The 17,563-nt window shown below is 40.3% G+C and overlaps 1 protein-coding gene across 1 annotated transcript in view; it reads right to left on the minus strand.

Moving 5' to 3' along the window:
* LOC126457318 (succinate dehydrogenase [ubiquinone] flavoprotein subunit, mitochondrial) overlaps positions 1 to 17,563 on the minus strand; it is a 101,172-nt gene that overhangs the window by 26,805 nt on the left and 56,804 nt on the right. Inside the window, exons 7-8 of the mRNA XM_050093512.1 lie at positions 7,688 to 7,856; positions 7,048 to 7,257 (exon numbers count right to left, since the gene is read on the minus strand). Coding sequence (XP_049949469.1) covers positions 7,048 to 7,257; positions 7,688 to 7,856 — 379 coding nt within the window. The remainder of the gene's footprint in view (positions 1 to 7,047; positions 7,258 to 7,687; positions 7,857 to 17,563) is intronic.

Genomic DNA, 17,563 nt, shown 5'->3' on the forward strand with positions numbered 1-17,563 from the left:
TCCACGTATATTTTCTGAGTGTTCCACAGAGATATGTCCTGCAGCAAATCTAATAAATTCCATGGTCACTTAAGTGTGAAGGCTAATATTTAATGAGCTGGCACCAATAATGTGTGATAAGGAACAGCACAAGATAACACTTACAAAATTGAAAAGGACATAAACCATTAACATGGGTTATGTGGATACATGACTATGAAATTGACTGGGCAGATTTCAACAATCTCAATGCTGGAAGACAATTGACAGAACCAAGCACACTGGCAGTGGGTCAGTTGTTAAGGACTGCAAATGATAACAGAATACACTTACATTAATTAGCTTGCTCCACATAGCACAAATAATCCATAGTACACAGATGAACTTCCAGTTTTATGAGAATGAGTGAGAGATCTTACTCTTGCAAAGGTTTAAGATGGCTGGACAGATTTCTTGGAAGTATGTCAGACAGGATCTTATACAGAAACTCAGTACTGTCATCTTTTACTGGAAGCACATTCACCTATCTCTCTCTCTCTCTCTCTCTGCCTGCCTGCCTCAACCTTGGACATATTATTATGGAAGCTCATTTGACTATTATTATGTCCTATGTAACATTCTGTGTAAACCCATAACCATCCAAAAGTGCAGAAAGACTAGAGGAATGGCAGCATCAAAAAGACTAAAGATGGCCACACATGTAACTGCATGCCTAACAAGCACACATGCACCAGAGTTTTACGCAAACATACTTGAGAGTGTGTAGGATAAATCTGTGCAAGCCTCAACACTATACAAGCTACTTGATACTCAACTGGGTTTCAATTATGCAAGCTTGTGCAAGCAATTGTGTGCATGCTTGAGCATTTCTGCTAAGATAGGGAGGCTTGTTGCAGCTGTTAAGGTTGTATGGGAATGTGCATGCAGTGGGGATGACAATAAAATACAATCTCTCTCATCAACTCACAGAAAATCAAAGTTATAAACTGTTTAAGTTCTGTATCAGCTCAGACCCCCCACGTTATACAGCATGAAAAGATTTACCCACACATTACAGAATACAGGCACTTCAAAGGGCCTCCATATAAGTGGTTGGATTTATAAGTTTGGCTATGTTTCATATATGGGGCACCAACTCACATTAGTTGCAATTTACTTCATGTTCCACAAAAGTACTCAATATAAATCCAGGCAGGATTTGCTATGCAAAAAGCATGCACGCACACGCGCACACGCACAGACTGACTTTGTAAAGTTTCACAAATTCAAGTTTATTTCCAATAAGAACACAGAACATCTGAAAGTCACTGTTCATAATAAATTAATTTCAGAGCCTGACTGTATTTCTTAAAATCTTGCAGGTGGTTGAATAATTGATGGTTAATTGCATGAGCTATCTTTAAAAAACCACTTAAGTTCCACAATATCTCAAACTGCGAATTCAACAATGGCTACACACTGAAACCTTCCAAGCACAGCTGGTATCACGCAGCCTGAATTATAATAAGACCATCAGATGTCAAAGAACTTCTATGTCCGACAGTAGGAACTCTGAATAACACACATGCAAACCAACCACTGTTTCACCGCTTTCTTAAGCTGATTAACGCAGCCCGAGAGCCTCCAATGGTCTCTGAACACAGACTTCCACTAATTTGCCGCTGTTCGCCCAGGAAATCTCATTCAACTACCACTGAAGTCAGTTAACTACTGAACATGAAAATGGCTAAAATTCTTAATTTTAACCTCTCAGACACATATGCATCAACTCGCACAGAAATTCTCAGAAATACAATGCTGTTATCAGTTTTCTTGTATCTGCTATAGTTTATTTATAAACAACAATTTCTATGGTTTTCCTCAGTTTTTGGATTTATAAGAGTAACTATTAACAAACAGTTTAAATTATTCATTAAATAATTTCCTATGTATATCTCAAGTTTACAGTACTGCTGCTACTTTTAATGTTTCTCTATTTATTTAATAAGAAAAGCTTTTTTTAACTGCACGAAATCCACATTTTGGCCTGTCATTTAAATATGTGAATAATTTCAATCAATCTATTATCACAGTCTAATGCAGTTCTACGATTTATATATACATGCTTCGAATGAGCCTACTAGCTTTTCTGTGACACACAAGGTTCAATATTTATTGATTTTGGGGTAAGCTTTAATTTTGTACTGGACACGAAAAGTGGCCATGAGCAGCCATTGTACTGTCCAAAGGATGGTTTGTCTCAGTCACGTGGTCACCTTAGCGTCTGGTGCAAGTCCAGAAATGACCCTATCTGTGGAGCACAGTGTGAAACTGGTCATCCACAAGCTCCTGTCAAGCTGATTTCAGCTGTCAACATGAATATGACCCAATCTTAGCCACCACCTGTGTATCTGCGGTGGTGTTTTTATGACTGAATAAAGTGTCTCTTCCCATTACAATAGGCTGTTGTGTTACAGTGTGCATGCAATGTTACTTGTGAGCCAGTTTCAGAATTAATTTACTGGCCGTGAATTTCTTGACATCAGCATTATTAAGTATAGATTTACTACCCAGTAGTGACATATGCAAATCTGTGCCGGACTGTGACTTGAATCAGATTTTCTGCTTATTGCAAGCAATTGCCTTAACCACTTTTGGCTATCCATTCACACTTCCAAACTGACCCTAATTTTCACATTTCATACTTTCTACGAACTTTTGTGTCACTACTGGGTAAAAGGTGTATACCTAATATAGCTGATGTCATGGAATTCACAGTCAGCGAATTCATTTTGAAAATATTTCATACAGCTGTGGATCTTCAACACTGTCTGTTCTTTCAGACATGCATGTACGTACTTGTGAGACAGTTTCTGCGCTGTATTTACTGCAATCAATTTCCGTAGCCATCATGTCAAGAGATGTGAAAACGTTTCCAGCAAATTATTTGACGTTATGCCAGAATTAATTATGCCGTAGTATAGGTCCTCACAATCTAGAGAATCATACTGAGCATACTTTTGACCCACAATGATCAGTAAATAATTATGTAAAGCAAACGCTGTTTCTGATACTTTATCATTACAGCCTACTTCCCAATTTATAGATTTGTGGGAAATCCTGAAGAGTGCTGTCAAAAATCCCAAAATCATGCTAAATAATGTAGCCTCTTCATAATGGGTAGTTGTAATTTTCTTTTTCTATGGAATTCAAGTCACTCTGAACAGTTTTAGCATATAAATCGCTAAGGAAAAGCATCGCCACCTATGAATACATATGACATTTTTGGGCACTGTTTGTGACTTTTCTCTCTCAAATGTTCAATGACTTTTACAAGTCTCCTAAAAATTATGTATTCTGGAGAGCAGCTCCATCCAATATTTTGCTGTTTGTGCCAAAATCAAACACAATGAATCTATAGCTTGCACTTGCTGTGAAAAGTAGAACCATATGTGGGCATGTTTGTAATTTAAATACTATGAGCCACTTGCAGCTGGAGGAACTCCCTCTCCAGTTTTTCTATCAGACCAGTCAGCACAATGTGGAAAATTTCATCTCTCTTCAAAATCATTTGTTACCTTTGAACCAGTCAGGCGAGTGCATTGTCGTTTGCGCTTGACATATTTCAGGTACCAACTGACTTCAGGTACGAACTGACACTTGTATAAGCATGTTTGAGCCATGCAGAAGTGTCATTGTATCTGTCCCCCCCCCCCCCCCCCCCCTCTCTCTCTCTCTCTCTCTCTCTCTCTCTCTCTCTCTCTCTGTGTGTGTGTGTGTGTGTGTATGTGTGTGTGTGTGTGTGTGTGTGTAGGAGGAGGGGTAGTACAGAAAGATGGGAACTATTGTTCCCATTTCGCTTTTGACAGTTTCTCAAAATAAATGAGAAATGTGATGTTTAAGCTTCAGATCAAAAGCTCTCTACAGCGTACCGCAGTTACCCTCTCAGGGTTTATATGAGCACAAGAAAAAACTTCCTGGATTTTCCCTATTTCCCAGTTAAAAATACACTTTCTTAGGTGAAAATACACTGTGCCATAGTGAAAGCTTTTTATTTATTTTATTATTTTTTTCATGTTAAATGGCAATATACTTTCTACTGGAGTTGTAAAACTCGCCAGCCAATGACAGCAGACATTCATGGCATAGGATGTGTGATTTAGTCAGACAACAGCATCATCACTGTTAAGTAGTGCGAACACATGAACAGAAAAAATTAATGGTTTCAATTTATATGCATGCAGTATAGCAACAGCACATAATATAATATTGGTCACCATTTCTTTTTGAGGGTGTGGTTAGGCATGATTCTAAGTGCACAGCTTAAATTGCAGCAGTTGTATATTTCTGACAAGCATGATTCTAAATTTTGTGGGTTACCTGGCTGAATGCATGTTCCATTGAGCACTTTAGCTTTCCGAGAGAGGAGCCCATGATGTGTGAAATTGTTCAAAAACTAATTTTGCACTTTTTTTGAAGGGTAATTACTCTTTTCACCTTGGATGTTGCATAATTTGCAATTTATAAAAGAACTAAAATACTATGAAAAACTAATCTTGAAACAGGTCTTTTTTAGTGGGTGTTACTCTTGAAGGTACATCAAACACATATGTGCCAGTAAGATTGTAAACAATGGCATAAGTGGCTGGTCTTCTGGGCCAGAAAATTTTCTAAGTGGCTGGTCTTCTGGGCCAGAAAATTTTCTAAGTGGCTGGTCCTCACTGTTATGTTTTGAATGAGAATTAAATCTGCATGATTTAAGAAATTCCTCACACATTCTCACACATAGCACCACTCATTTTGCATAAAAGGAAAGTAACTTTGAAAGTAATGCTTCACAAATCACAACTAGCAATTTTTCTTGCGATCTCTTGGAAATGTAAGCAGTTTTGACATCACGCTCATTGAAACGAAGCCCATGAGAAAGAAGCATTGTAAGCAGTTTCTTTTTGTGAAGTACTGCATAGTCTTTGGCACATTTTGCTGTCAGCATACGCTTGTGTGTGCACTATGTTTTGTTATTGTAAATCATGTTTTCTTTGCAACTAAGGTTTTATTTTTGTGTTATTTTCTCATTTATGTTTTATTAATAGAGTACTGTTCTGCAGCAGCAGGCTACAGTAAAATTCTTTTTTGGAATATCTGTTCTCACCACTCAAAATTACAAAAATTTAACTGAAAACTAAAACAAAAAAAATTCCCAGATATCTTCAAATGAAAAAATTCCACAATTTTTCAAGGATGTGTACACCCTGTCTTTACATTAATTTATGACATTAGTTCACAATGTTATGAAAAGGCTGGATTGCTACTCACCAAGAAGACGATATGCTGAGTTGTATACAGGCATGACGAAGACAGTGTTATACAGAGAGGCGGCCCTCTGTTCTGTCAGCTCTTTACAATTCACTTCCCCACTCAACATTCTTTTCTTCCTCTCTGCTCCCTGGTGTCCCTCCACCTAGCCTCCCGATGCTGTGACTGGCAGCCCTCTTCTCCCACCTTTAGTACCTGTACACTCCAATAGGCAGTGCTGACTCCTCTTCCTCACCTGTAAACCACCCCCTTCCCCCTTCCCTGCCCCACCCCGGACAGAGATAGATGTTATGTTTATGTGAGGTGTCCTTGCTTTTGTGCGTGTGTGTGTTTTATTCTTTTCTGAAGAAGGCTCTGGCTGAAAGTTTATACGTAACAGTCTTTTTGTCTTGCCTGTCTCCAAGGCATGCAGCAATCGACCCTTTTCATAATATCGTTGATATTCCATGCTGGACTTTCCACTGCTTGATATTAGTTTACATTTCATTATGCTAAAATTCCATTCTTGCATTTTGTTATTTTAAATTTTGTATACTGTGTCTGTAAATTTAGCGATGTGTTCTATGACCAAGAAAATTTTACTTGGACAATATCCTAGAATCTGAGAAATAAAATAAACTGCCCCCCCCCCCCCTCCACCACACACACACACACACACACACACACACACACACACACACACACAAAAAGATAAAAAATTCTAAGCACAGATGATGAGTTGACATCAAATAACATTTAGCTTAAAAATCAAGTATACTGGTTGCAAATGAGAAAGAATTATTAAGTACTAAAAAAGAATGGCAGGGCACACTTTTACGTTAATTAGCTAGTTCCAGTTAAAACAGATAGTCAATACAATATACAAAAAATATACTGTACTGCAGCTAACTGACTACCACTGTGAGTAATTCAGCCCTGTTAGAGATTTACAACCAGAAATGTTAATTACCTCTTGATGCATAGAAACTATTACAACGCTACATTTAGTTCAGTCTATTTATTACCAGTTGTTCAGGCACAAGAAATATATCTTCCACTTCTTTAATATGCAACGGATTATCTAATCATAATCTATGAACAGATGTGCAAACCTTCCCCCTCTCTTTGATGCAAAAGTAACTGATGGGAAAGTGAATATAGTCTCCTATAATTTATTCCTAAAGGTAGTTCATTTGTCATTTTATAAAAGACTAATAGAACATTTGCACCAGGTGGTCTCAGCGACTGCCAGCCAGGAAGGTGTTTTTAGATGGTTTCCCACATCGACTAAGGTAACTAAGGCGCTGGTTCCCACATCCTACCTGAGATACATGAAGTGCACACAATTTGGCTGTGTGATTACACTAGATGCAGACAGAACAGGTACATGAATCCCTCCCATAGAGGGCGTGGGGATGGTGACAGTAGCTTTGAAATACCTTTGAAAGTGGCAACCCCTTCATAGTAAAAGCCTACATTCGGTACAGTTTGCTTTCTGCAAAAATTGAAGATGTACCGTACCTGTCCCAACCTGGCATTGGCTGGATAAACTGAACCTAAAAGGAAGGAAGGAAGGAAGGAAGGAAGGAAGGAAGGAGGGAAGGAAAGACTAACAGGAATTCATTTTAAATCTTAGCATGATAAACAGTAAATATACTGCAAACATTTCATATTAACAGCATCTAAATATCACAGTCAAAACTGGAATAACAGATCACAAAATTCTGTCATTCAGAGTATATCCCACTTTGAACAATCACAAGAATAAATGTAAGTAAATGTCAAAGAACTTACCTGTTCACAATGACTTGACCTTTGTAATTTGTTGGTACACCTCCCATGTTGTAATGCACTGTGGGCAAAACGGGTATAGGTTCTCGAGTGACATCAACACCAGCAAATATCATGGCTGTCTCTGAAATGCCAGGCAGTCTTGTAGCAAGTTGCTCAGGTGGCAGGTGATGAAGCTGCAGCAGTACATGGTCCTTCTCTGGGCCACAACCTCTGCAGCAACAAACATAGAAAATTAAAATCTCCTACCAATTGAGTAATGAACAGGAGTACTTGAGGACAAAGCACTGTGCATCAGTGACAAGGGAACAACTGAAAACTGAACAAGCAGACTGGACAGACTAGATCAAACACAGAATGGTCTCTTTCTTGTATTTCTTATACATTTGTCCTTCATTTCTTGTATTTCTTATACATCTATTGTATGATACAATTGCAAGCTTCACTACTGCATATTTATGATGGAAATAACATATTCCTTAAAGGCATCGGGCTGGTTGCTCAATGGTCAAGCACGCCAGAAGCACTTTATAGTATGAAAGAACTACTACATTTGTGGCAAAATTATTAAGTAAGCACTGTTAAAAGAACTTACAAAATTTGATTTAAACTGGGAAGGCAATTATAAAGGGTGTTATCCTACCTCCCTTCTCGAATCTCCATTGTCATAGATCGACTGACAACATCACGTGATGCTAAGTCTTTAGCAACTGGTGCATAACGTTCCATGAATCGCTCTCCTTCACTGTTGATTAGATAGCCACCTTCACCACGGCATCCCTCTGTCATGAGGCAACCAGCACCATATATGCCTGGATACAAGATAAACCAATTAGTAAGTGCATGCACCTACTCCTGTGGACGCCTAGACACACACACACACACACACACACACACACACACACACACACACACACACACACACACACAGAGAGAGAGAGAGAGAGAGAGAGAGAGAGAGAGAGATATTTTGATTGATAAAAAGAAAAGGTTACACAACAGGACCACAGACACAGACTATGTATGATATTATACTGACAAAAATAGTGCAGAATGGAAGCCTCATTTCTGTACCTTTCAAATTTACAACAGTAAACATCCCACAAAGCCATGTTTCACAATTCACTGTGCTGATGATGATGAATAATACTTATTTTCTTTTACTGTCCGAAAGCATACACCAAGCATAACACTCAGCAAACACAATGATTAGTTTAATTTGAGAGCACAATGTTACAGTGAATATAACGGTACTACATATAACTATTTTTGAGCACAGACTGTTTTAAATTTGTAACTTGCTTAAAAATTTATATGAAGGTTCATGAGAATTATATGAACAATAAGTTAAACTAAATATAAAATGTGTGTGAAATCTTATGGGACTTAACTGCTAAGGTCATCAGTCCCTAAGTTTACACACTACTTAACCTAAAGGACAACACACACACCCTTGCCTGAGGGAGGACTCCAACCTCCGCCGGGATCAGCCGCACAGTCCATGACTGCAGCGCCTTAGACCGCTCGGCTAATCTCGTGTGGCAACCTAAATATAACCTCAAAATTTCATTTTAAATGTGAATATTTTTAGGTTAGGCTTTACTGTAAACAAATGTGGCAGTATACATGTGATGTGTTACAACAGCAAAAGGAACCTGCGACCACTGGAGGCAGTGCCACAAGTTCCTCCAACATCGTAACACAACACACACACACACACACACACACACACACACACGTAATACTAACTAATGTAAATCCACCTGATGATGGAGGTTTAAACCTTCGAAACGCGTCGTGGAAAAAATAAGAATAAAATGGTGACTGGTAACAGTAAACTTGTTGTTTCATTTAATTAAAATTTCATGCTTATACTGTCACAGTAAAGTTTAAAAACAAACTCTGAGTCACAATCCAGTGAAGTAAATTCTCATTGCTTGTAATATTACACATAATAGGAGAGGAACATGAAGAGTACATGCCAACAACACCTGGCACTTTTAGCAAAAAATTTGTAGGGTGCAAGTAAAAAAAAAGTTGCATATGTTACGAGGGTGGTTTGAAAGTTCTTGGAATCACCACGAGATGTCAGTGCTAGCACAACGAGTTGTTCACGTGATATTCATTGGACTGTTTGTTGCCTATAAACACATGCCACGTCAGTGGTCTTGGAAGAGAGCTATAGCAGCGACGTGGCTCTGTTGTTCCCACGTAGTGATTTGCAAAGATGGAAAACAAATAAATAAATAAAAAATAAACAAAAATAACAAATAAAAAAAAATCGAGATTCATAAAGAAAGATGTGAACCAAAGGATATTCATGCCGATATCCAGAATACATTAGGGGACTCTGTTCCTTCATATTCAACAGTTGCATGAGGGCAAATGAATTTAAATTTAACTGGGACAGCTTAGATGATGATCCGTGCTGTGGTCACCCAAGATGAGTCACTACAAAGTAAATCATTGCAAAAGTTAATAAAATGGTCATTGAGGATCGCTGATTGAAAGCGCATGAAATTGCTCACACTTGCCAGATGTCATCTGAAAGGGTGTATCACATTTTAACTGAAGAATTAGAAATGAAAAAATCATCTGCAAGATGGATGCCATGACTTTCGATGCTGGATCAAAAACGCATGTAAACGGACATTTCGCAACAATGTTTGACCCATTTTAGGAGAAACGAACAAGATTTTTTGCATCTGTTTGTGACAACAGACAAGACTTGGGTGCACTACTATACCCCAAAGGCAAAACAACAGTCAAAGCAGTGGAAACATGCTGTTTCTCTGTCACCAAAGAAAGCAAAGACAATTCCTTTGGTGGGAAAGGTCATGGCATCAGTGTTCTGTGATGCGAAGGGGATTCTGTTTGTAGATTATCTCCCCACTGGGTAAACAATTACTGGAGAATATTATGCTAACCTTTGGGACAAACTGCAAAAACAGATACGCGAAAAAAGGCCATGTTTACCAAGGAAGAAAATCATCTTCCATCATCACAACACGTGCCGGCACACATGTGCCATCGCCATGGTAAAATTACACGAACGAATGTAGAAATTGTTGCCAGACCCGCCTTATTCACATGACATGGCTCTGTCACACTTCCATCTCTTCCCAAAGCTTAAAAGTTTTCTTGATGGATGAAGATTCACTTCAAACGAAGAACTGATGGCCAAAGTTTACAACTATTTTGCAGGCCTGGAAGAAAGTCATTTTCAAGATGGGATCAAGACACTGGAATATTGTTGCACCAAGTGCATTAATCAACAAGGAAACTACATTGAAAAATAAAAGTGTTTCAGCGATGTAAGTACTTTTTTTCTATTCCATTCCGAGAACTTTTCAAACCACCCCCCACTTCACTTCATACCACAGAGCAGCCACCTGGGAAAAAACATTACAACATAAGTCCTTTTTTGTGGCACAGGGGAAGTTGGAAGAGAGGTGTTCACTGTGGACTGGATTGAAAAAAAAAAAAAAAAAAAAAAAAAAAAAAAAAAAAAAAAAAAAAAAAAAAAAAAAGGAGAAGATAAAGGAAGGGTACCAGTAAAAGACTAGGAGGGTGGCAATAAAGGTATGAATATATATGAGAAGGTAGTGTGTAATGTTAATTCAAATATGTGAATTTGCTCATTCTTCTTGATAAATACTCTATTACAAACAGAAAAGTAATACCACTCACAATCAAAATGCAGTTATAAATGACACAGAAATTCTGATGTAGCAGTCATTTCAGTTATCCAGAGCATCAAATTGATTGTGAACTGAACCATGAACTAACACTCTTGACTGTATATTTTCTTCCATTAGTGACCTTCATATCTAAGCGTTCATCTACATATCCTATTCATCTCAGTGTCAGTACAGTATCACATAGTTGAATTAATAACTGATGGTGAATATCTTTTCAAAGACACCTGACAATACTGTTTGTGTAGGCTTTCCATTTAAGAATAATTTATACTGTTTTTAACGGTAAAATAGGAGGGAAATAATAAAACCTATTAAGGTGTCCAATAAATATTGGTATAAGTTGCTAGCCGTCCATGCCAGCTGGATGCCGCGTTTTTTCCATGCTCGTCTCTACTTGGGTTTGGGCACTGCTTTCCACATTTTGACTGACATGGTGAGTTCATTTCCCTCTTACAGAGACCTGTTCCCTGGCTATTAATGAACCACCAGCATTGCCAGGTAAGGTGTATCGTTGAACCAGTTGATAAGGCTGCCTTATTGTAGTCCAAAATTTGAAGCCCTACACCGAGCCTGAGGAACTTCCATCTGATGAGCTTTGTTGGTTGGTATGCAGTATTGTGGGTATCAAACCCATTTGGTGGCAGTGCAGTTGCAGTTTAGCCAGCACCACATGTGCTCTGGGCAGTTATATGCATCCTGGATTGTCGGTATGCAGGGCCTCTCGTGGAAGTGTCATTTTGAGTGTCCTAAATCTACATCTACATTTATACTCCACAAGCCACCCAACGGTGTGTGGCGGAGGGCACTTTACGTGCCACTGTCATTACTCCCTTTCCTGTTCCAGCCACGTATGGTTCGTGGGAAGAACGACTGCCGGAAAGCCTCCATGCATGCTCAAATATCTCTAATTTTATATTCGTGATCTCCTTGAGAGGTATAAGTAGAGGGAAGCAATATATTCAATACCTCATCCAAAAACGCACCCTCTCGAAACCTGGACAGCAAGCTACACCGTGATGCAGAGCACCTCTCTTGCAGAGTCTGCCACTTGAGTTTGCTAAACATCTCCGTAACACTATCACACTTACCAAATAACCCCGAGACGAAACGCGTCGCTCTTCTTTGGATCTTCTCTATCTCCTCTGTGAACCCGACCTGGTACGGATCCCACACTGATGAGCAATACTCAAGTATAGGTCGAATGAGTGTTTTGTAAGCCACCTCCTTTGTTGATGGACTACATTTTCTAAGGACTCTCCCAATGAATCTCAACCTGGCACCTGCCTTACCAACAATTAATTTTATATGATCATTCCACTTCAAATTTTACCGTATGCATACTCCCAGATATTTTACATAAGTAACTGCTGCCAGTGTTTGTTCCGGTATCATATAATCATACAATAAAGGATATATTGTGCAGACTTGCTGACTGGAATGTTATTTTTAGTTAGCTCCTGACTGCAAAGTTCAGACTAGGTTATTGACATTATCCAACCCTTCTTCAGCTGAAGCTGCCCAAATTACAGAATTGCATGAACTTATGGCAGTGGCAAGGGGCGTCCTTTCTGATAATTGGCAGGTAGCTCAATTGGGTGTGCAATGGTAGACAGTCCCAGTGACCCCAGGGATGTCCCCAGTGGCTTCGCCTCCCATCGAGTTGCCGAGTGTTCCTGCAGTTGACGATTCCAATGTGATGGCATTGCGATGCTGCCCTTCCCTGACTGCCGAGATTGACAGGTTCATGCCACTAAGTGTCAATTCTTGCCAGGGGTGTCATTCTCCTTCCACTCACTGGGCAAACCAATGATCCTGTCACAATTGCCATTTGTTGCATGTACTCAATACACAGGGAGGCTGTGTGTTGGGTACACCAGCAGTTAAGTCATTTGTCAACTGTGACAGTCGATGGGCAATGAGTCAGTCATCGGATTATCTGATGTTTTCAATGGACTCTGGGTGTTGTCTCTGATGTCCTGCACATGAAGCCCTAGCGTATTTTATTGATGCTGGTAGTGGATGGGTGGCTGGTCAAATTTCAGGTAGGCATTGGAGCAACAGTCAGCCTACTTAATTTAGATACGTATAGGCTCTCTGAGTGCCTGGGATTGCAATATCCACTCCATCAGGTTGTGCCTTAATGTAAACAGTGTATTACCTTGCAGGAGCAATTGTCCGCCTCCGCATGTTATAAGAACGTGAAACAACAACTTACCTTGTTAGTGGTCAATTCACTGCTGGCACAAAATACCTTTGGGCTCGATGCATTTTCTCTTTCTGGCTTCCAGACCATTGACAAAGTGCATTTAAGTGTCTCAATCTGTTCCGATTCATAATTTGAACTCCTTACTGCAGTCCTACAGCCCTCTCTTTAATACCCTGAGGAGTGTAGAAAATTTTGAGGCACATTCTCTCAAGCTGTCAGTGGTACCCAAATTTTATCATCCCTGCCCCATTCCCTTTACCATGACCAACAAGGTAAATGTTGACTTGCAGCTTTAGCAAATCGTGGCATCATTTCTCATACTTCAAGTCAGATGGCCACCCCTTTGGTAGTGATTCAGGAAGTCCAATGGGGCCATGCACCTTTGTGGTGATTTTGAACAGTTGGGCAATGCACAATGTGTTGCGGATTCGTATCAGATTCTACAGTGAGTGGAGTTGTTCGTGCCGTTGCCGCAAGAGGGGGATTATTTTTCACATATCGTTTTGCGTGATGCCTACCTGCAGCTGTCGTTGCACGTTGTCTCTCAGATATTCCCCGTCATCAACAGCTCATCTGGGCTTTATCACTTTTGTTTGCCTTTAGGAATCTTGTCTGAGCTGCGAATTTACCAATGGTGTTTGGAGTGGTTGATTCAGGACATTCCCTGTTGCATCAATCCCTTTGATAAATTCTGGGTAGCGGGCCATTTTCCAGAGGAGCATTTACGAATCTTTCAGTCAGTTTTCCACAGCCTCCTGGAAAATAGCCCTTGTTGCAAGTTGGAAAAGTACAGTTTTTTTCTCCCCCGAAGGTGCATTTTTTTTGGGTCATGTGCTTAGAAAAGATGGTCTCATCCTCTTGGCCAACCTCATCAAGGCCATTGTCAATCTATCGGTGTCCAAGAACCTGAAGGCATTTCTGTTATTCTTAGGTAAGATTTCATATTATGCTCAATTCATTTCCCCCGGCCACCCACATCTGCCGCACGGTTAACCAACTTCACCAGAAAGGCATTAAGTTTGTCTGGTCTAAGGATTCTCAATGGCCTTTGCTGTCTCTCAAGCGGCATTTGTGCTCTGCCTGGCTTCTTTTACACCAGGGAAACCCTTAACCTTGGTCTGTGGCATGTCCCAGTATGGCATTGGTGCCATCCTGTCCCATCGAAACCAGACAGCATCGAACAGCCAATCGCCCAAGCATCGAAGATGCTTCCTGCTGTTCACTGTAAATATTCACAGATGGGAAAGGAGGTGCTAGCTATTATTTTTAGGGTTAAGGAATCCACGTCTTTCTTTATGGGGAAAGGTGGCTCCTCCTCACTGACAACAAGCCATTGGTTTCCTCACTTGCCCTCATTCCAAGTTGTCGGATATGACTGCCAACCATTTGCAGCAGTGGAACCTCTTTCTCAATAACTATGGTTATTGCATTCATTACTACCCCACTGCCCAACATGCAATGCTGATGTACTATTGCGGCTATTGGTGGGACTCCATCTGGATTTTGATTGTCCAGAGGTTTTTGAGTTCATATTAGATGAGGCCTTGCAGAAAACTGTCTCAGAATTTCTGCTGATGGGATTCGAATTCATGACTGCCATGGCCACTGACGTGCTTTTCTGCAATTTTGTCTTGATGGTTCTGTTGGGTTGGCCAGAGCACATCTCTTCTGGTGCAGATCTGGTGTGTCACGTGTTTTTCCTATTACATGGTCAGCCCAATGTAGTTCAGTGGGGTTCTCAAGCTTGCCACACAAGAGCAATGTTGTTTTTTGGTCATTCCCCCAGTGTTGCGTCCTTGCATACTCCAGTTGTTACATGCGTCATTCTGGGGTATGACTCATGTGAAGGCATTGGTGAACATCACATCTACTGGTCGGTAATTGACTGCGACATCAAACATCTAGTGAGTTCTTGCAGGGCTTGTGCACAGAACCTGGCAGCACTGCCGCACCAGTTCTCTCCTTGGCCAGTCCCAGAGCACCCATGGGACACGGTACACTGTGATTTTGCAGCACCCTTTTTGGCTAGCATGCAGTGGTTGATGGTTGATGCATTGTCTAGTTTTGTGTATGTAGCCAAGCTATCCTCCATGTTGTCAACTACCACAGTTCATGCAGTCTCGGTTATTTTTGCCCCTGAGATATCCCCCTGCACCCAACAACGGTTGGCACTTTGTGTCACGGGATTTGAGGACTTTAGCATTCACAACAGTATCCAGCATCTGACTACTGCACCATTTCACCCAAAGTCTAATTTAGAGGTGGAGAGCTTTGTGCACATATTTAAGACCCAAATGAAGAAGTTCGTGTCTATTACTTCCCATGATGATGCATTGTCGAGCTTTCAGGCAACATACTATGTGATGGCAGTCAACAGTTTCTGTCCACTGGAACATTTACATAGGCACCACCCACTGGGTCTCCTTGATATGCTGCACCCTGAGTCACATGCCATGGTCGACCATGGACCACTGTGTTTTCCTCCAGGGGATGTCATCTGGACCTGGTCCTTCAACCAGAGGCAGAGGTATCTGGTGGGTGTCATGGTGAGTCACAAAGGTCAGCAGTGATGCACCTGCACCTCTGATGAGGAACCCATGGAGTTATTTCCATCCTCCAGCCCCTCCCCCCATGCCAATGGAGGTGGCATCACCTCTACTTGCTGCAGCTTCCATGCCCTCTCACCAGAGCTAGTGCCATCAGTTTTGGCTCCAATGGTGGTTGGTCCACTGTCATGTCTTCCAGAGGCCTCTCCAGTTCTGTGCCAGAGATCACAGCCCATGCCTGGTAAGTCTCGGCCCTAATAGATTTTTCAGGGGGGAGGGATTGAGTATCTCTGGCAGCAGACATCATGATGGATACAGATGAGCTTGAGTGGAAACCTTCCATAGAGGGTACACAAGACACACAGTACTGTACTTACCCAATTATAATATGAGGGTTTTTTTCCCCAAATTCATCATTCAGAAAATACAGGATAGTCTTATATTCACAGATTAAAATATTGCTGTTGAGGTTGACATTTTTACATTGTATAACAGAGTACACAGGTGTCATCTCCTATACAGATGAGGCATTGGATATTGAGGTCACATGCAGATTCATTTTGAAGAATTCTGAAGTACATATCTGGGTAAATGATACTTATGTTTGAAGAGGTTCAAAATTTCTTGATACGCCAAAACGCTCAATACCGTATCAACATTGCTTGAACTACTGTGCGACATTTGATTCGTGCAGCACGAATTCAAGGGATGTGTGAGAAACTATGAACTGGCCACTAACAACATTCAATTGCTCTGGTTAAAAATTTGACAATTTTGTGAAACACAGAAGTAAATAGCACTACATTCTATCATCTAGCAATGTGTTGTTATATTTGAACAGGTTCGCAATTAAAGTTTTAAGTAAAGGTAACCCTCACAGTGGAAATGTTGTCCTTCAAAAAACATTACCTTATTATGAACTTAGACCAATATTTTATTTGATTATGGGAGACTGTAAAGATTTACTAGGAGCGTTGCAACTGAAATGTTCAGTCACTGCTCACCTATTAGAATTCTGAGTAAAAAAATGTTACCAGCTTTTAATTAGTTTCAGAACATGATAGTGACATTCATGTAGAACAAGAAAGAAGATTAATTGAGAATGAAATGTCTAATAAATGAAATCATTCATATCAAACTGACTATAATTGCTGTGAGATTAACTTATGGCGGCAAGGTCCATCATGCAGACCGTACCAACAGACATCAGTAGATCATGAAACAAGCAAAAGTTGAAGAATCAGAGTGAGTTGTAATTATGATCTTTTATTTATGTTTTAGTTGCTGTTCTTGCATATGACTTCACCATAGAAGATATTGCAGTCCACATTCTACAGTGTTGCTCAAGCACAGGAGTATAGAAGGGTTGGGGGGGGGGGGGGGGGGGGGAACAGTGATACCAACTTGGTTGAGAACTAGAGGAGTGTGGGAAAGTATGTAGTGAGCGGGCAGAAAATTACATCATGCATCATGTTGCCAAACACGTGAATCTATATCACGTACTTTGGCTTTTTAGGAACAGCTACCACATTTAACTGCAGTTTGCCTGAATCCATTCATAGTTGGAACTGAACTGACTAAAATTGTACAAATTCTCAACAACAGCATTTTGGCAAGAGACAGTAAAAGTCTAGATGGGGGCTAATGGTATACCTAAGTTTCTCGCCATAATGTTGTGGACACTCACGGTGACGTATGACGGGAACGAATGATGGCATGTAAGTTGCTATTTCTATGCAATGAGAGAGCGGCAAGCCTACGATATGTCTAGAAGCAAGTGACATTTTAACATTCTCTCGTCAGTACAGAAGAGAAATCTGATACGTATTCAGACAAATGCAGCTGTGTTCGCAGGTCCCACAGCAACCACAACTTCACAAATGTTAACATGTTCAGGAGAAACAGCCAAATATTTGTGACAACAAAGATGTAAATTTCATAGATGTGCCACTAGGATTATTATTATTATTATTATTATTATTATTAAAATACTGTATGAGCAGACCTACTGACAGAAGTGTTTACCTGGGGGTTGCAGTAGGCCAGGCTAGCCAGAGCCTACTTGG

This window comes from Schistocerca serialis, chromosome 2, assembly GCF_023864345.2.
Source record: "Schistocerca serialis cubense isolate TAMUIC-IGC-003099 chromosome 2, iqSchSeri2.2, whole genome shotgun sequence".
In the NCBI taxonomy this organism is placed as follows: Eukaryota; Metazoa; Arthropoda; class Insecta; order Orthoptera; family Acrididae; genus Schistocerca; species Schistocerca serialis.